The 21,700-nt window shown below is 30.5% G+C and overlaps 1 protein-coding gene across 1 annotated transcript; it reads left to right on the top strand.

The window, feature by feature from the left end:
• Positions 1-7,544: 7,544 nt before the first annotated feature.
• Positions 7,545-9,350, top strand: LOC107488515 (protein tesmin/TSO1-like CXC 3). The gene is made up of 6 exons (XM_052261654.1): positions 7,545-7,583; positions 7,706-8,011; positions 8,189-8,676; positions 8,761-8,929; positions 9,019-9,114; positions 9,204-9,350. Exons 1-6 carry the CDS (start codon positions 7,545-7,547, stop codon positions 9,348-9,350), a joined length of 1,245 nt encoding a protein of 414 aa, XP_052117614.1.
• The last annotated feature ends 12,350 nt before the right edge of the window (positions 9,351-21,700 follow it).

A 21,700-nucleotide genomic window follows, 5' to 3' on the forward strand; every position in this document is an offset into this window, starting at 1 on the left:
GTGGTTTTGTGATGTCCAGCATCACTTTCGTCTTCAGCAATCAGTCCTCCTTACCCCTTATTGAAAATAGATCTGTCTCTAACACGCTCCCAAGTGTTTCCCCTACTTTGCTGCCCAGGTTTTTTGTTTTGCATTGTTCTGGTAATCCCCATAGCTAAACCCAAGTTGGAACTGTTGCAAACTCCTCGTCTTTAATCTTCAAGTCCTCATTCCACCTTCGTAGATTCAAGATGTAGTTTTTGAAAAGCCAAGGTGCACCTCTTTCAATCCTGATCAAGTCTGTTTCATTGTCGAAGAAGAATTGGAACAATTTTCCCCCGTGATCCATGACTTTGAAACCTATTGGTTGGCTCCAGATCGCATATAAAGCTGCCTCAATAGTTCATGGACTAATTTTTCGATCTAAAAACAGCCTGCCTACAAGACTCCTCGAGCTTTTTTCTATCCCATCCTTTATATCCTCATCATTGAACAGAATGACTGTTTCTTCATCTGTCACAGTAGCATTGGTAGCATGAATGCGATCAGCAGCATGTGCTGCCATTATTCCCTAGTAGTCTTCTATGAGTCAGCCTCACAATTAAGGATTCTCCTAAAAAAATCCTAGCAGAGCAGAGCACACAAACAAACCCTAGAAAACAGGGTACATAAATTTTGATTAGTAATCGTTCAGAATTTACTACAGTAATCATTGTATATATAATAATTGAGAGAACTCATCTCAAGTTGGCCACGAACAAATAAAATCGTCGAAAAATTCTGTAAAATTTGTCCACAAAGATGCAAAACATTGCAAGTGACTCTATTTTTTATTTGTGAATATCTTTAATAACTTCTGTATTGTCGGTCATATGAGCTTTCTTACTTCACTCTTTCTCCACATAGCTTGCGCATCATGCATGTAAAGAGACAATGGATGATTGTTTCGTTTTTATTATGGCCAGTAGCAACATTCTGGGGAGGTAATCTGAAAAATTCGATTATTACATAGAAGAACATGTATGCAGTTCGGTATCCAGTTGCTACATCGTAGCTTTTTGATTTATTCAAAGCCCATTCATCACTTATTAGTTGCCACTCTTAATCATATCTTATATAACATATATTTACAGTAAAGCATTTTGGATTGAAGCTAGTCAAATTGAAATTTAAATAAAAGTGATTTTATAGAATTAATTTCGGGTAAAAGTAAATTTGCGTCACCATGATTTATATTTGACAATTCTATACTAAAATTGATATTGATAAAATAAATATTATTTGGATAATATTAGTTAAAATCACTTCTAGATGGATAATTACTAAAAAAGACATGACATTAAATTATAATATTTTTTTATACATGTTTAATTATTTTTATACTTTTTTCTTATATGTTTTTATATAGTATGTTTTAGTATTGTTAGTACTCTTATTTAGTACGTTATAATTTTTTACTATTATTATTATTATTTATGGTTAATTTTTTTATTTAATTTAATTTAATTTACTTAATGGGATCTATAATCAAGCTAATCAAAGTTAAGGGATATAATAAAGGATAAAATTAGTAAAAAAAATAAATGCTAAATATCAACGGTCAAAAGCCAAAAAAGCTAGAAAGTGTTACTTTTTGTAAATATGATTTTGTGACTAAAATCACTTATGCATTTATAAAGAAAAAAATAGTCAAACTAAAAATTGAAACTTTAAAAAGTTATAAGGTGCTTTTTCTCTTTAGACATGGTTGTCAAATACACTCTCATTCTTAAAAGCAACTAATTAATTAATTACATAATTAAAATAAGATAATTGCAATATAAATAATTATCGATATAATATATTTTTTATTTAAATTATTTAAATATAATATTTACAAAAATATATAATTTATAACGTATTTACGCATAAATCTTGCACATTTTAAGTATTGAGTCGTTAAAACTATAAAAGTACAGCTCAAATACTCTATGTGCATGTTTGGGCGCCATTATTTTATTAAAAAAAATCTTTTTTTAATGAAAAAAGATCTTTTTTTTAATTTTTTAACGTGTTTGGCAAATTTCTAGTAGTAAAAGTAAAAGCACTAATAAAATAAAAAAAAAGATCTTTTTTGAGAAGCTGTAATTTACATCTTTTTTTAAAAGATCTTTTTTCCTTAAAAAAAGATGTTTTTCATGTAATAAATAAACAAAAAAGTACTTTTATATTGTTATACCCAAACATAATTGATAGATAAAAAAAATTTTTTACATGAGATATCCAAACATAAAATTACTTTTAATTCTCTATAAGATTTTTTTAAAAAAAGATAACTCGAAAAAGATCTTTTCTTAAAAGCTCACTCAAACAAGCCCGTGACGTCTATTTATGTAGACAATTCTCTTGTAACCCACTCGAGATTTCTAGTTAGTAAAATTTTGTTAGAAACCGCTGTGCTACAACCTGTAGTGGTTTCTGCCCAAATCTTAGGTAAACTCGCTACACTTTGTAATGAATTACGTTCAATTGGAAACCCCTACATTTTTATAAATACAGAAAAGCTGAAATTTCATTTGATGTATTAAAAAGTCGTAATCTAGTAAATTTAGTTTTTCAAACAATTTATTTAAGTAACTTACCCCAAAAAATATTTTTCTTTCAAATAATATTTATCTATCTTTTATTCTATTTTCCTTAATTTTTTAAAATTTAATAGGATCACTTTATAAAATATGAATATATTATAAGTGAAATATAAATTTAACTATAAAAATAAAAATATAATTTATTTGAATTAGATTAGATAAATTTTAAAAATTAAACCTAAAATTTGATTTGAATCGAATGTAAATCGCTTCAATTTTGATATATTTTATAATTAAATTTAAATTAGATCATATTGAATTAAATTAGATTTTAAGTTTTTAATATCCTAACTAATCAACTAGCTTATTGATTTATTAGTCTAATTGATTGTTCAACTGAAATAATTATTTTATAATTAAATAATAAATAAATATAAATAAACACATTAAAATATAATTATAGTCTAGTATAAATTTTAAAATATTATCTAAATTTAAACACTACATCAATAAAAATTTTATGATCTTATCAAAATACAAATTCAAAAATTATTAGTTAAATAACAAATGTTTCTTCATTGATACTATCATTTATAAATAAAATTGTAAATCATGAAATATATAAATAATCATTGATCTCATCAATTATTAATAATTTAATATTTTTCATACGAAAAAACCATAATAATTTATGCACAATTTTAATAAGGTTGTTGATATAAAAATTTATTTNCTCTTGTATAATTTTTATAATAATTAGGTATTTTTTATATTTAAAATTTAAAATTTTAATAATTAAAAAATAATAAAAATTAAATAATTTTATTTGTGGATCATATGTGTTATATTTTATTTTATTAATACTTTAAATACGGATGAAATTTATTATTTAAAGGGAATTTTTTTAAAAAAACTGCATGTATACAGCGTCAAGAATTTTATTATGACCGTATCCCGTGTATAATGCACGGGTTTTTAAAATATATATATTCCGGGTACAAAATATTCAAATGGTGTTTTTTATGATTTTAACTGCTTTGTATTCGAGAGGTGTAAGATTTATGTAAATAAATTATATATTTTTATAAATATTATATTTAAATAATTTAAATAAAAAATTTCTTAATATAATAGCATTTTATTTAATGATAGATTAACATAATTAAATGCAGACATAAGTCAGAATGCAAAATGGTGAAAATATAAATATATAATAGTATAACTGTATATTCTCTGACAAATAATACTTAATATTTATTTGGATGTCATTAAAATGATAATTTTTTTATTTTTTAACGTATTTAGTAAATTTTTATTAATAAAAGTAAAAATACCTCTAGACAAAAAATATATATTTATTTTTGAGAAGTTATAATTTATATAATTTTTTTAAAGATTAAAAAAAATATTTTTTACGTAATAAATAAATAAAAAATACTTTTTATATTGTTCTACTAATATAAATTTGTATCAAATAATAGAAAATTTGATAGAAATTCAGAAAAAATAAAATAGGAATCCCTAGAATTAGAGTAAAAAAAAAAAGTCGAATTTCTAATTACATTATGCATATCTATATTAGTATATTTTATTCCTATTAATAGTATGATAATTCTCTAATTAGACTATAGACTAATACTATCTTAACATTATCCTCTCTTTTAAAAATAAGTTTGTTCCCAAAATTACAAAAAAAAAATTTAAATATTAATTAAAATTATAAATACAAATTACAATTAAAAATATATTAATCTTAACAAAATATTTTCTATGATACTGTGTTAAAAAAAGAATCTACAACAAAATTCATTGCTCGAAAAAAATTTAACCCTTCAATTCTATAAAATAAAGTTGTATATACATTGGCTTAGATTTTGGCCTACTAAAAAAAGTCCAAATTCTGGCTAAGTTCAGTATTTTTTTTAGGGGTGGCAACGAGTAAGATAGAGTTGGGTAAGGTAGGGTTTGTATCCAATCTTAACTCTATTCGAGAGTTGAGAATATTTCAACTCTAATCCTACCCGTTCTTAATCCATTGATACACGACTCTATTCGCAGATTACCAAAAAGATGCAATATTATTATATAAATTGATGATAATTTAAAATAGAATCGACTTTTATGTAAAAATAAAAGAAAACGTATTAAAATATCAATTAATAATATTTTTTTAGTGACTAAAGACCTTTTGTATTTAGTGAAAGGTCTTTGGTTCAACATCTACTTGAAATATATTTTTATATAAATATATACATATTGTTAGAATATAATTAGGATCAATTAGGATCATTTAACATATCTGAATATTTATTATAGGATATTATGTCTTTATTATTACGATTCTCTTAATACCTATAAATATCATTTTATATTGTATCATTACAACTTGAATAAACAACTTGAATACACTCAATATTACACAAATCCTTTCTCTAGTTTAGTCTCTTGTTTCTAACATGGTACGAGAGCTATGGTATCCTTCTCGAAGAGGATATGTTGTTTTTCTTGCGGTGAAATCACGGTAGTTTTTGCATTTCTTTTCTATGTCATCATTATTTTCCTTTTGTCACTCCATTGATGCTTTTTCACATTATCGACTATCATATTTTCTCTGTCTTATGTTTTTTCGAGTTGAATGATCAAACACAATTGTCATCCGCTGCTTACCTATTCTGATGAAGAAATCATATAGTTTTCGCTATCTTTCGGCTTTAGCAATCCCATTTGTGTTCTCTCCCGACAGTTCCGTCTGCGTTTTGTTTGTGTTTTCTTGTGGTAGTTTCGTTTGCGTTTCTTTCTAGCAGTTCCGCACTTCTTTCAGACAAGCGGCAGTTCTGTCTACGCTTCCTTTAGACAAGCGGCAATTTTGTCTACGCTTCCTTCAGACAAGTGGCAATTTTTGCGCTTCCTTCAGACTAGCGGCAGTTCTATCTATGCTTCCTTCAGATAAACGACAATTACATCTGCGCTTTCTTCCCACAGTTCTGTCTGCATCTATTTTATCAGTTTATGCAATTTTTTTTCTTTTTATTTCGTTGTATCTTGTGTGCGAGTTGGTCAGGTTGAGTCGAGAGTATGAGTGGGGTGGCTTAGCCACTAGCGAAGAGATATTCTCCTTTTGTATAAAGATAAATGAATTCGGACCTTATTTTTTTTAGATAATAAAAATTTAAAATAATTAACTAATCAAACTTATAGTTTTTGTAATTTGTGAATGCATTACTTGGTTTAAAAGTTGTTAAATTTTTATCTTTTTATTATAAAAATTTAATCCAATATAAATATATGATATATAAAAATAACAAAAGAATTAAATAATTCCAAAAAAAATAGAAGTAAACCATACTATTAAATATAAAAAATATTTTTAAAAAATTTAATAAAAATATAAAATAAATTTATAATTTTATTAATTTTCCTATCATAATTTAAGAATAATTAAAATAATAATTTATTATTTTATTATTCTCCGATCCTTTTAACCGAATAACGGTCTAACGGAATAAGATAAGAGACATAGAGGGAAAAAAAACGAAGTGAAATAGTGACTAGTGAGTAGCCCCCACCAGATACATTAAATTTAATAGTCTCTTCCCGCCTTCCCGCTTCTTCAAACCCTTCTTTTCGCCTCTCCGTGTTTTTCGCAACAGCAACGGAGGAAAAACAGAGATAAACTCCACACTCTGCACCTCGTATATAAGGAATACTCATACGAAGTTACAAACTGTTGCATTGTGTGGGTGTGAATAGCCACGCACAACAATGGTCATGGACACGCCGGAGAGGAACCAGATCAACCCTTCCCTCTCTCGTGTCCAGGTTTTACGTTTTCTTCTTCCCATTCTGCCTTCTCTGCATGTCTTTCGTTAAGTATTCATGGAAAACGCTATGTGTGTGATTTTTCTTGTTTTTGGAATATCTGTTTTATGAATATCTCACCATGCAGTTCAATTTGCACCAGTGGCGGAACTTGAGGATCATTTTTGGAGGGGCCAACATGTTAAATTTGAAAAAAAAAAAGGATAAACTTTTGGAGGGTCCAACATGTTAAATTTGAAATAAAAGAAAAATATTGGATGAGTGACAGAAGTGAGTATCAAAGAGGGTGTAGCTTGATTAGTAACATAACATTTGACCAATTATGCTATTTATACTTTTTGTAATGGTTCTACTATTTTTTTTATAATGGCTCCCTGTGACTACAAAGCTCCGCCACTGATTTGTAGGGATTGCAAATAGTTTCTTTTGCTTTGCGTTTCGCGTACTGTGGTTTGCGTTTCATAATTATCCTCTTATCGGAGAGCACCTTTAATTTTATATGGGGAAGGTACTCTTGGCACTCTGAAGTACTTTTAAAAATGTTAAGAGGTCTCATGCTGGTGTCAATTTTCAAGTTCCTTTTTTTTATTATAATATTTTTATCATCTTCTGTTTTGGAGTTAGTGGTCATTCCTCCCATCGGTTAATGTGGCAAAAGGTACAATTAGTTATGATGCTGAATATGTATATTTACAAGTACATTCTTATTTGCTGTATTTGTTTATAGTCTTGATTATCTGTTTTTACATGAATTAATCCTTTTAATTAATCTACATTTAATTATATTTCTTCTCTTTGCTCTTGGCAGGATTCCCCTGTATTCAATTTCCTCAACGGTTTGTCGCCTATAAAGACCGAGAAGCCTGCTCAGATTGGTCAAACGTTTAGCTCGCTTAGCTTTCCATCCCCTCCGCGTGCTTTTGCTTCACCCAATCTTACCAGTTTCAAGGAATCAAAAGTGCTCAAGAGGTGATGTTCAAATGGTTTTTCTCTCTTCCTTGTTTGATTATTTTTAATTTGCTTATATCTGTATGAATACTGTTCAATGAACTATTTCTGACTTGTTACTTATTATTCACATCTCTAGGCATAACCCTTTTGGGAAATCAAGTGACGTGGCTATTGCAGATTCATTTCATCCATATCATAACTCGAGGGAATCTCAGGGAAATTTTCATGATGGAATATCTGCAGTTGATGATTCGATTGCTCTACCTGGTGAGCACACAAACTTCTCAGCTGAGATACCACAGGCCTTAAAATATAATAATTGGGGTAACCCTGGCTATGATCCTAGTCATGAGGATAACTCTCTTGATTCAATTGAAGTCCTTAATCAGGAGTCGGGTGAATTTGATCCGAAGGGGCAAGAATTAGAGCATTGGGATAATTTAATCTCTGGAGATACTGACTTCTTCGTTTTCAATTCCCCAAATGAAGCAGCGGCTTTTAAGGATATAATGCAGAAGCCAGATTCCCATCTTATGCCTCTGGTACCGGAATCTTCCATATATAATGGTTTGAGCGATGATAGCAAAGCTAAAATAGAAGACTATCGTCCCGAGCCTTTAGCAGTCACAGACCAAATGCAGGACAAACATTACGTTGCCATGACTAGCAATACAAAGGAGAAAGCAGATGCTGAGGTAGATAAGTTTGTTACTGTTGCGACGAATTATGCATATTATACTTAGTTGTGAACATTGCATTGCATTTATAAATTATAATTCTAGCGAGTATCTCTAGATTTTAGCCAATTGCTTCATGGTATGTCATGGCAAAAGTAAATTATTTATTTGAAGTTCTATTTCTTTTGGTTGCAGTTTGCTTCTGTGATGAACCATAGTAAGCGGAGGCGATGTCTAGACTTTGAGACGGCCAGTGTGCAAAGGAAGAACTCAGATCATAATTTAAAATCCGATTCTCTTGTACATTCTAATGAAAAGCAACTGGTTGCTGCAAAATGCAATAGCAGTTCACAGCAATGCACTATGCCTGCAGTTGGCTTAGATTTGAATGCACTTGCAGCCTTGAAGGGAGACAAAAAAGTCATAAGTAATGACAATTGGCCTTGTGAAATTCATGTTAATCTTCCTAGTTGCACTTCAGTGCAAATCTATACCAGTCATGAACATCATGATCCATTGGCAGTGGAGGTGGATTCATCAGACATTGGGCCTCAGCCAGTTGAGGATAGTTCCCATGCATCAGATTTCACTGTTGATGAAGATGTCAATCAGAATAGTCCCCAAAAGAAAACACATGGAGACTGCAAGCGTTGTAACTGTAAAAAGTCAAAGTGCTTGAAGCTGTAAGTTGAAATAAGTGATTACAATGTGACAGGCCTTTGAAATCGAATTTATATTTTTGTTGCTTATGACTTTTTGTTGATAAGATATTGTGAGTGCTTTGCTGCTCGTACCTACTGCACTGGCAACTGCTCATGTAAGAATTGCCACAACAAACTTGATCATAAAGACGAAGTCCTTCAAGCTCGCAAGCAGATTGAGTCTCGCAACCCTCTGGCTTTTACTCCTAAAGTCATTCCTGAACCTGAAATTGGGGTCAGAAATTAAATTTTAACTCTTGTTTTATGCTAGCCGAAATTTAACCTCGTTCTAAAACTTTATTGATCTTTTTTTTTCACTTTCAGAATGACCCAAATAAAACTCCAGCACCATCACGACACAAGAGAGGATGCAACTGCAAGAAATCATCCTGCCAAAAGAAATACTGTGAATGCTTTCAGGTATTCATCCATTCTTGCTATGTATTATGAATGCTTTAGTTTTATTTATAATATCAGTTATTAATAGTAGTGTGTTTTGTTTTTCAAAGGCTGGTGTTGGATGTTCCATAAACTGTAGATGCGACACGTGTAAGAACACGTTTGGTAGAAAGGACGGTGAGTTGTCCCTTCTTTTACAAATTAAATACAAATTAAATACCTGTCAGAATCTAACTGTTTTATTGTTTCGATTTTAATTCTATAGGAGTAGAAATTCAAGCAGAAGTAGAAATAGAGACATGTGGTAAAGAGGTGGTTGAAAATTCATCCCAGAAAATTGAAATTCAGAATTCGAATGGGATGTCTAGGTTGAAAATGTTGTTTTTTGGTTAACTTTGAAATGATAAAATTGATGATTTTGCTTATTAATGCTGACTTGATTTATTTTTTGATTTTTTCTTTTTATGTGATAGTTCATTGAATTTTCTGTCAGAGGAAAGGATGTTTGGGACTCTTTGCTCTCAGCCAACTGTTTCAGACCAGGAAAGGATAGATATTCTTGGAGGCAGAGGTAGAAATGGATAGGTCTCCAATGACTTGGATAAAAACTATTTCTCTAAATGAGAAGAAATTTTTAATTGATAGTCAATAGATATTAGTTAGGTCTTTTTCCTTTTCAGTCAAGTTAATAGTTTGTACCTTTAGGCATATAGATGTCGTAGTTTTTAAGTATATTTTAATTTTAGTACTATCTTTAAATAAGTATGGATAGACTATATTATTTCGGTTGTAACTAATTGGTTTAGTTTTATTTTATTTGAATTTTTTCAATTATTTAGCATTTATTTGAGCAATGGTTATAATCTTTATAATTATTCTAATAAATAATCTTTACAGGTTTATTTTTTTATTATAATTAAAATTAAATATTTTTTTAAATTAAAAAATTGTCTCCTCTTCTCTTTCTTTCTTTCTCAATCTCTCTCATTCCTTCGCTCAGTGTCTCTTATATATTATTATTAATAATTAATTACAAATTTGACAATCAAAATATATACGACATTCTCTAATTACATTCAAATTAAATTAAAATATTAAAATTGAAACATAGTTATATTATATATTATATATATTACTAACTAAAATGTGTCATATGATACTCTCTTATTAAAATTTAAAAAAAATATTTTTCAAAAATTAGTAAACCTCCTTTTTACATTATCTTATCTGCATCTTTTTTTTCTATTTCTCTCTATTCTTTTCACTCTATATATAATTTATAATTTATAATTTATATTAGTAATTTGACGAATCAAAATGTGTAGCCATATATTTTTTATTATAATTAAAATAAAAATTTTTCTTAACTTCCAAAATTAACAAACTCCCTCTCTTATTCTTTTTCTTTATCTTTTTCTCTCTTTTCTCTCATTCTCTATTTTTTTCAATCTTTTTGTTCTACAAAAAATAAAATTAACATAATATAATTTAAATAAAAAATATTATTTTATGCGTATTTTTTATTACGTTTTAAATTTTTACTACTTATCTTTTTAGTTTATATTTTTTACTTTTTTTAAATATTTATTACATATAATTTAGAGAAAATACTAATATTGTGATTAAAAGTTAGAATTAAGATTTAATTATTTTAAGAAAAAATGAGTTAATTTTATAACTATCAATATATTTTTTTTATACTAATGTCTAGTTATATTTTTATATATAGATAGAAAAAATATTATTTTTAAATAGCAAGTATAAAAATTAATTATTTCTATTTGTGCAACATATATAAAAGTATACACGTTAAATTATTTCAAATTTTAGATAAATAATGTTAAAATTAATTATTAGTAAAATATTAAACTCTTTTATATGAAAATAATAACTAAAAAATTATTATTCAATTTTTTATTTACAGAGACCCCGATTTTCTTAGTCGATGCGGACTTTTGTCCATTACGACCTTTTTGTAAAAGTAGTTTAATACTATAAATTTTTTGTGCCATAATCTATAATGTAAAGACCGGCGTAGTTTTAAAAAAATTATATTCCCGTAATATTATTACGGATAAAAATACTTGTATACACTATTATTACTATCAATAAAGCTCTACATCCAAGCAAAATAGTTAACCAATTCTAACAAAGTTGTTATAATAACTTTTCAAATTACGGGCCTTCTTCTCCTTCTCCTCCTCCTCCTCCAATGTTGCGTCTTCTTCTTTTTCTTTTTTTTCTTTTTCGTTATTGTCATCACCAATAACACCAACATTTTATTAATTCTGATTTTTTTGATGTTATCATTAAATAATTTCGATTCATTTCTTAGTTTATTTCGGTTTATTTTGTGTGTTAATTAAAATTCACTTGATGCTACTGATAAATATTAATCAAATTCTTTATTCTTTAAGTAATTTCGTTTTCATTTATTAGTTTAATTGATGTTTATTTGGATCCAAAAATAAATTCGATGTATTTTTATTAATGATTGAGTCTTTTTAACTGTTTGTTCAAATCTGAACAATTTATTTGTATGCTAATTGAGGTTCACTTGATGCTAAGAAGAAAAAAGAGGAGGAAGAATGCGCGAAGACGAAGAAGGAAAAAAGTCAAGAAGAAAAAGAAGAACGCAAATGCAAAGACGAAGATAAATAAAAATTTGCGTTATTGAAATATGCTTATATATATACTAGTAACTAGTGTTAGTGGTGGCAGGAGTACCCGAAACCGCGGGTACCCGACCCGCCCCAACCCGACCCGAAACGGGGCGGGTCCTGAACGGGGCGGTGTGTTGATCGGGGCGGGGCGGGGTCGGATTCATGGTAAACCCGCCCCTACCTGCCCCGGAGTGTACATATACTCCCTCATATATATATCTTTCTTAGCAATTAGGGTTGCCTCCCTCATACCCTCATACCCACCTACCCACATACCCAAATCTCAGAAACACAAACAGCACTCACTTACCCAGATCCCAGAAACCTACACAGCAGTAACCTTGCTCACCGCCTCTGTGGCTCACCGCCGCTGTTACTTGCTTTGCTCAGTCGCTCACCGCCGTCGTCGCGCAGTCGCTCACCTCGTCGCTCTCCCTCACCGTACTCACTTCACTCGCACTTCTCTCGTTGCCGTCACTCTCCTCGCCGTTCGTCTCTTTGATTTGCAGTCTCCGATCCTTCCTTCCTCTGTCGTCGTCTCACTGGTAAGCAGCAAGCACTCCTCCTTTACTCACTACTTACAGCTTACTGGCTTGCTCTTTGCTTCTTGCCTTCTCCAGATTTATTTTTTGTGAGTAGATTTTATAGTTAATTTTTTTTTATGTTAGAACAGTTAAACTTGCCTTTTCATTAATATTATGTAAATTGTTGATGAATGACGGAGGACTTCTTTGAGTACAATAATTATTGATCTTGAAAAATCCCTAAATGACGATATAAAGAATGATGTCCTCAGCCTTCAGGAACTTGTTGGCCCTGCCAAGGTCCTCTCCTTTTTAAAGAAATTAACATTTGCTAATCTGAGTTGATTTATGTACTTCTTTAAAGCATGAGCTTTGCAATTTGTTTGAGTAATAACTGTAACTTTTCTTACTTACTAGCTAATAAGAATCGGCCTAATTTATGTGTGTTGGCCTTATGTATCTTTATTTTTTTAAATCAAAGTATGTTTGGAAACTAAAATTATCTATTACTTCTCATTTTTTATGTTAAATATATATCATATGGCTTTTCTGTTTAAGCATTGTTTATGGCTTTCCTGATTAATATTTTCTAGCAATCAAGATACTTGTGGTACTTATAAAATTGAAGGCTGATTATCCATAATGCCATGTATTCTTTTGGAGCTGATTCAGAGTCAGTCAATCTTGTGATTTGTACTTGATTAGTTATAATTGATTTCAATCTAACACCATCAAGTCATCATACTTGCTATGTATACACATGAAACTTATTTAGGTAATGAGTGATTCACTTGCTGATGTTACAGCTTACATTTAGCATTGTTGTATCAAATTTGCTTATTAAATTATTAACCCGTTGACTGTAAATTTGTTACTCTTATTTTATACAATGAATTTTATTAGAATTAACATTGAATAAACTTAAATTTTTTAAAAAGTTAGTTCTTGTCAAGCTGGTTTAAGTATTTAGAGAAGAGACTACAGTGTGATATATGATGCGTTGATGCTAATTTGTTTTTGGCTTTACTTTTAAAAAGATTGACTAGGAACTTGAAACTTGGAACCAGGCTTGTAGAATTTACACTTGGTCTTTTGATATAATTGAAAAATTTTTGCTGGGATAACACTTGATTAGTTGTGGTTAACAGGTAAAGAGTGGTGAAATTGGTTAATAGGACTCAATTTTTATATATTCTTATTTCTTAGCATGAGGCATTACTAAAATTGGTTTTTTTATTTATTATTTTACAAAGTAAGAGTTAGAGTAACTATTTCTGCATAGTTATATAGTAATTTTTAATTGCATCATTATTAGAGTTATTTTATTTGTTGACCATGGAAACTATACTTATGCAAATTGTTCAATTCTAAAATAAGTGTTAGCTGCTTCTATTTTTGTTTATCTTTGCTTTGGAATTTTAATTTGGTGTTGCTTTCTTCTCAATGGTATTGCTGTTACTTCTGAAAAATTATTTCACCTTTTTTTCAAAAATGGTGCCAAGTTATTTGATAAAATTTTGTGTTTACTGATCATAATGCTTAACTTAACTAGTTTTTATGCTGTGTTTTCAATGTAGGTTTGTTAAATGGTGGAAGAACAAAAATAATGATTGAAGACTCTTTTGATGCATTTTTTTTATTATGCTGTTAAATTTGTAGTGATTAAACATTAATCTTTTTTTAATTTCAAGTTATTTGACATTGTATGAATCTTATGTTTGTATTTTAATTTAGTTATGAATTTTAATTTTTTATAGGGATGAGTAGGGGCGGGGCGGGTATCCGTGGAGGCGGGTTAGGGTAGGGCAGCCTATTACCCGCGGATAGGGGTGAGGCGGGTAGTAGTGGAGTGCAAGGACGGCGGGGCGGAGTTGGGTAGGGCAAAAACCCGCCCCACTGCCACCCCTAACTAGTGTGATAAGAATATATTTTTTTTGAATTTAAATTAATTTAATTAGACTTAATTATAAAAAATATTTAAATGTGTAGTTAGAGTGTATTATTATCGAGTGTCAAGAGTCAATAGACTTTCAAAATGTTTAGAATTTTTTAAATATGATATTTCCTCAAGTCATAGTAATGGTTACTTTGTTCATTTGCACTAATTTAAAAAAAAAATGATTACGAAGTTATTCATCAAGATACCTTAATTTGGTTATTAATTTATAAGGCAAGTACTTTATTTTTATTGTTCTTAATATATCATGTAAAAAAATAAGAATGAATGAAAGATGCTTAATACATATCAAACATAATTCATTTTTTTAAAATCTTGATCAAACAAAAATTCACCACTTGAAAGATAATCGTTGTTATCTCGAAGAAATTCACTTTTGAAATTTTCTAAATCTAAAGCTATGCTTCTTTTTTTTTTTTTAACTTAATATATTTTTTTAAGACTAGATTTGATATATAAAGCTGTTGATTTGTTCCCAAAGTGAATGAATGGGCATTTTTGTTTGTTCTTGGGCTAAGCCTAGAAAACCCTATCCGAACTCGGACCACAACTCACCCGACCCAAAACCCGACATGGCTGCCACAAGCTGACCACGGTGGTTTCCTCTTTCGATTGATCATCGGTTCTGGATCAAGGTTTGATGCGGTTGAACAAATCTGATAAGGTCTCTCCGCTGGCATCACTTCCGAAAGAAAGATCCGCCGCAGAGGATGAAGGATAACTCCTCACTACCGTGCTTCGCCGGCTATCTCCTTCTGCTACACCAGGTAAATACTTACTCTAAACTCTGATTCCCACTAGTCGGACACTGAATATTCCAATGCTATTAGTAATTACTCAAATTTGAAGCTTCTTGGTCTTTCTCCTCATCTTTTATTTAACTGCAACAGCTCCGTTCCTGGGATCTTGCTCCCACTGCTCTGTTCGAAGGACCATTCATGTTGTCTAATATTGTCTAATTTGAAGTCCCTTGTTGGTCCAGATAGAATCTTGCTATCACTGTTCCTTATCACTCCATTCTCTCTATTGAAGGATTCATCTATATTGATTTTCATCCAATCATAGGGTGGTGGCCTCCAAGTAATTTGCTTCTTGTTTCTCTTAATTTTTGCTTCTTTTACTTTTTCTTCCTGTTTTATTGATTTCCTGAATTCTGCTTCTTTGATACTTGCCATAATAATGGTTGCTTTTGGGCTGATTTGTTGTAGTTCCTAACTTTTCATATAGACCAATTTATAAATCCTAAACTGTTTATCCTCTCCTGTATTTCACACCCATCTTCAGTCTTCAATCTTTTAATGATTGTTAGTAGCCACTTTGCAAAAGATGTCATATTAGTTGGCGTAATAACGGTGTTTCACTGTCTCTATTGCCTCTTGACAAATGCTGTAAGTAGGATACTAGGATTCTTCACCATTTTCCTTTTAAACAAATTATAATTCATAGCGAAAATATTATGATAACTCCCAAAAAAATATTTTTAATTTTTGAGGTATAAGCATTTTTCATATTGTTCTCCATAACTTCTTCAGAGCTGTACTTGATGTTGCCTGATTTTGTATTTAGATTTTTCTTCCTTTGCTAGATGATACCCAATTTTTACCGTATTTTCCCTGTTTGCTTTATATGGCCAAATCAGATTATCTTTTTTATTTATTGGGCTTATTAGTATCCTCATAATTCTCTCACCAACCCAATTTAAAAAAAATGCTCTAAATTTTTCTCATATCCCATCCCTCTCCTTCTGTTAGGAGTTCTTTTACCTTCATATTCCTATCTCCTATTGGGAGCTCTATTCTCCCCTTTTCTTCAATCCAATTTTCGTCTCGTACATTAATCTCTGATCCATCACCAATGCTCCATCAATCTTTTCTTTTAAAAAAATCTCTCCCTTTTAAAATACTATTCCAATACGAAACCTTTCTGCTCTTTTTGGCTACTGAAAAATTGCCATTAAAAAAATAAAAATGGTTTTAGAATTTTTACTCATGTTATTTCCAGGTTATTGATTAATCTCCATACCTATTTAGCTAGATGGGCTAGATTCTGTACTTCAAAATTCTTAAAACCTAATCCTGCATCCTCTTTCGCTGTGATTATTTTCTCCCAACTCTTCTAGTATATGCCTCTTCTTTTTCCTTGAATTTCCCACCAGAATTTAGCGATTTTTGCGCTAAGTCTATTGCAAAAGTTCTTGCAAAATTTTACTACGCTCATAGCGTATGTTAGAATCGCCTGTATTACTGTCTTGATTTTTTTTTTCAACCATCAATTTTGTTATCAATTTTCTCTTCTATCCATGCTGAGGCTTGATTTTTTGACCTGTCCCATTTGGATGGTAAGCCAAGGTATTTTCCTGGGTTATCCCAAGTCGAAATCTCCAAAATTTTTTCTATATTTACCCTTGTTTGAATTGAGATAGCGTTGCCAAAGAAAATTCCTAACTTTTGAAGATTTATTTTTTGACTCGAAACTTCAGTATAAATGTTTAGAATTTAAATAATCTTATATACTTTCTTTTCTTTGGCCTCTGCAAAAACGATACAATTATTTGCAAAAAGTAAATAAGTTAATGAGAGCTAATTTAATATGGGTGATTAAATTTTTATTTTGAGCCTCATTCATAAAGATAGTAAAGACTTTTACAGCAATAATAATAAATAAATAGGGAGATAAAAGATCTCCTTGTCTTAACCCTCTTTATAAAATTATCTTTTTTGATAAATTTTTATTAATTTTAATCCTATAATTTGCACTTTTCACACAACTTATCAACAGCTTAACCCATTTCTCATTAAAACTAAAGACTTTGAGCACCTCTTCCAAAAAATAAAAAACCCATTCAAATCTATTATAAATCTTATTCATATCAAGTTTTATGGTTAATACATCTGCTACATTTTTTCCTTTCCTATCCAATCTATTAAAAGCCTCTTGTATAATAATTTTGCTATTCTGAATAAGTCTTCTCCCACAAACACTTATTGTGGATGCAATTTTTTCTAAAAATCCTCTCAATCTTAACACCAAAATTCAATATATGATCTTATAAATAAAATTATAACAACTAATCGGTCTAATATAATTAAGGTTTTCAAAATTTTTAATCTTAGAAATTGAGACAAGAGTGGTTTCACTAATTTGATTTGGTATAATTCCTTCAACAAAAAAATTTTTCACCACTTCACAAACCTTTCCCTTAATAGTTTTTCAGTATTTTTGGTGAAATCTACCATTAAGGCCATCTTGATCTGGTGCTTTCATACCACTCGTACTAAGGACGGCTCTCTTAGTCTCATGGTCACTTATATCTTCCATAGCGCATTTAATGAATGACCATTATGTTGCAATTGGTTCAATTTTAACCATGGTTCTGAAAATCGAATTAGACCGGCCGGTTTAACCGAAAAAATTGAGAACCGGTCACTTAGTCGGTCTGGGTAAGATCAGAAACTGCCTAATAAAAAATCGGTGAAAAAACTGGTCGAATCGACGGTTAACCGGTGAATCGAAAGAACCGTCCAGTTTTTTAGTGGTTTTTGGTTTGAAAATTAAACTACAAAACAACGTCGTTTTGAAGGTGAAAAAAAAAATAGAAAAGAAAGGCCAAACGAACGTAAACAAGCTGAATCAAAAGAAAGGCCCCAATCCCCACCCCACCCCTTTCTGTTTCTCTCTCTCTCTCACTCATACCCACTAAAAAATCCTCTCATCTCTTCGAATTCCAAGAATAGCCACCACCCACTATCCCATTTCAGAGCTTAAACTCATCGCCAACCCCTTCTCTACTTGTCACTCTCTCTGTCCGAGCTCGCTTTGTCGCCGTGGGTTGCGCTGCTTCGCTGCTCCTCGCCGTGGGTCGTCGTCGCTCTCCCCTCCTCGTCGTTCCTCCTTCGCCCTTCCTCGTTGGCGTTGTTTCTGCTTCTATGCTCCGAACCGTGTCTCACCGTCGTTGCTTTTTTTCTTCGCGTGGAGTCTCGAAGTCAAAGCGACTACCTTTCATTGTGTCTCATGTCTTGGTCTCTGCTTCACAATCCTCTCATGTCTCAGATCTCAGTTCTCAGTTCTCAAGTTTCTTCTTCTCTGATTCAAGCCTGAACCCTCTCAGGTCTCAAGTCTCAGTCTCTAACACTCCCTGATTCTGTTTTTCTGACTCTATCCCTCTGAAATTTGAAATTTATTCTGAACATGCATATGATGCATTATAGATGATTCTGCTGAATTTTGAGATATTAATGTTTTGAATTTTTATTTGAATTCAGTTTGTTCATATTGAATTAATTCTGCTGAGATTGAGTCACAAATTCAATTGTTTAATTTATTAATTCGACTGAGATTGATTTTTAAATCCAACCTATTGTATTTGTTTTGGTGAATTGTTGTTTTGATGTTATTGATTCAAAATAAAAGCATTGCCACAATTCTGTGTTGAATTTGCTATATGGCTTCATATGATTTGGTTGAATTATGTTTATGATTCTTAGATTGGGTACATGTTTTGGATGTTTTGCAAAGAGACTTGATACAGAAATTCACATATTGGAGAGTTGGAGTTTTATTAATAATTTTATTATATATTTAATGAAACCGGTTCAACTCCAATTGAACCTCGATTGAACTATTAAACCATTAAATTTGTCACCTGATTGGTTTAATAATTGATCCGATTTTCGCAACATTGATTTTAACAGCATTTCCAGGCTCAATAAAAACAACGATAATAAAAAATCATATATTGGGCTAATGGGCCATTGAATTCATGGTTTGTGAACAGCAAAAAATCTTAACTGGACATCACATCTTGACAAAAATAGAAAAACCTTTGACATCAAATGTTTAGTGTGGGATCTTAATTTTTCCTTCCTCTTTATTGATTGGCCTATATGAAAACATATGTCTTTGTAGGCATCCTGATTGGTCCTAATCAGCCATGAACACGGAACCCATTTTCTGGTCATGTGGTCCTTTTGATCATTGTCCATCACGCTTGATTTCGATCTTCTGAATTGAAGTGCTACCCTGTGTTCCTCTTTCTTTTCCCCTATAAATCATATCAATTTTAATAAAAATAGTTTTATTGGCGCTACTTGATTGCAATAATTATAATTTCTTCAATATGTGAGATTTGATTCCTTCCCTTCAGTGTATGTGTGCACGCAAGTTTTCATAATTGATATCAAGGTAGGGAAAATTGAGATTTTACATAAAATCGAAAAAGTAAAATATAAAATCTTAACAAGATTTAAATCATAAAATTGTTAGACTTAGTACAAATTTCGTAAAATCGATAGACTCATTTAAAATCGTAATATCAAAAGATTTTAAGAGTTAAATCCAGATTTTAGCTACTATGATTCATACTTAAATAATAGACACCCCCTTCCCCAAAGATTTTAAGAGTTAAATCGAAATTTTAACTATTATGATTCATACTTAAATAATAGACACTGACAACCCCATTTCCAAAAAAATGCTTTAAATTTTTTTAGGATAAATTAAACTAATGGAACTAACAAGAATTGGTTACAATCATTATATTGTTGAAAGGGTTTTAGTTATGCATTTTTTGAAGTAAAAATAAAATAAGGTGTGAATTATAGTCGAAAGATTGGTCCAACCAACATTATTAGTTATTTAATTAGCGTGTGACAATAATGGAGGGGCTTTGCTATTTGACCACATCAACAAGAAGACGATCTTGTGAGCTGCATAGATTCAAGATCAATGTTCTCATTCTTCCATTACCAACACTAAGTTGTCCCTTAATACAGGGCTTTGCCTAATTCTCATGATTCAAGAATTTATACAAATAAGTTGTAAGACTAAGGATTATTATTAAGAACAACTTTAATGTAATATTTATATCTAATCAATTTTTTTTTATAAAAAAACTTAATATCTTTATCACCCACAAGGTGAATACTCAGTTAACTTCATGTGAAGTATCAATTTCATATAAAGTTACCTGCACCTAAGTTTTTATCTTATCACAATATTATTATTGTTATTATTATTATTATTATTATTATTATTAGGCGTTGAATGTTGGTGCTTGTGGGTGATGGTGAAAAAAATGGACGAATATATAGCAGTTTATGTTAGGTTAACAAATAATTTGGCATTATTCTTTCCAAACACAAAAGTACAAAACCAACCTCTCTCCTAAGTCATTTAGCTTCCTTCAAAAATTGACCAAACAGCTTATGCTTCAGCTTGAAAAGCCACAATCTAAGGAAAAAAAAAACACAATATCTGATTCATGATCTTTTGTGATATGGGGATGGGACCAATATAGAGTGCCTTGTCCACAATGGGGTTCCTAGTTCCTACTTCTTCATTCCTATATTTCAAAGACACGTTGTAGTTGGGCTTGTGAACTACTGTGAATGAATGTGGTTGGTGAATGGTGAGGGTTGTGCTGTTTGTAGGAGGAAAGTGAGAATTAAGAGAGGTAGATATCACATTACCTAAGCTTCAATTCAATCCTCAAAGAGTAACCAAAACAAGGGCGGAGCTAGATAAAATATTGGAGGGGACAAAAAATATTTACACAATAAAATAAGACTAAAATAAAATTTTAAGGGGGACTAAACTGAAATTTATATATAATTTACATGTAAAAAATTAAAATTAGGGGGGCCATTGCCCCCCTTTGCTTGTACCTAGCTCCGCCCCTGAACCAAAATAATAAGTGTGTACGAATATATATTTATATATCTATGTGTCACATGTTCATCAACTAATAGTCTAATAAGGTTGATGGGCCGAAACGAAATAAATGGAGTAAGATGAAAATCATGTGGGGTTTCAAGTACGGTGTCTTAAAAGCATCTAAGCTTGGTTAGGGTGTAACATCAACTAGAATAGTACCTTGTATGCTAAACAAGGAAAGAAGATTATAGCATTGTGCCTAAAGTTATCATTGTGCCTGCCTTAGCTTGTGGATACCATTGTTAATTGTCAATTAAGCCATGTGATTGTGATCCTCATCATCATCTATATTTCCCTTATTAATTGGATTCATTGCCAGCTTTATTACTCAATCATACTCCATTTCAATTAATCAAAAAGTCAACAGCGTCAACCGGCTTAATATATATGCTAGCAAAATATTGAGTATATACCATTGTTTACTTAATATTCATATGAATTTGAACCGAACTACTTAATAACTCTATTATAATTGTGAATTTATGGATATTTTTTATTGTTAAAATATTATTGACTTGCTAGTTAATATTACATGTTTAACAAATTTACATTATTTTAAAAAAAATTTCTCATTTTTTAATTTTTTTAATTTTTATTTCAACAGGTATCTAATTATCCAAACTCCAAAAAAACCAATCCGTTCTTAATCGGTTTGGTTTAGTTCGGATACACAAAAAAAATATAAAATTAAACCAATTCAAATTAAGTATAATTTAATTGGTTCGGTTTTTATTTTACTCCAAATTCGAACC

This window comes from Arachis duranensis, chromosome 5 (genome assembly GCF_000817695.3).
Source record: "Arachis duranensis cultivar V14167 chromosome 5, aradu.V14167.gnm2.J7QH, whole genome shotgun sequence".
NCBI classification, from domain to species: domain Eukaryota; kingdom Viridiplantae; phylum Streptophyta; class Magnoliopsida; order Fabales; family Fabaceae; genus Arachis; species Arachis duranensis.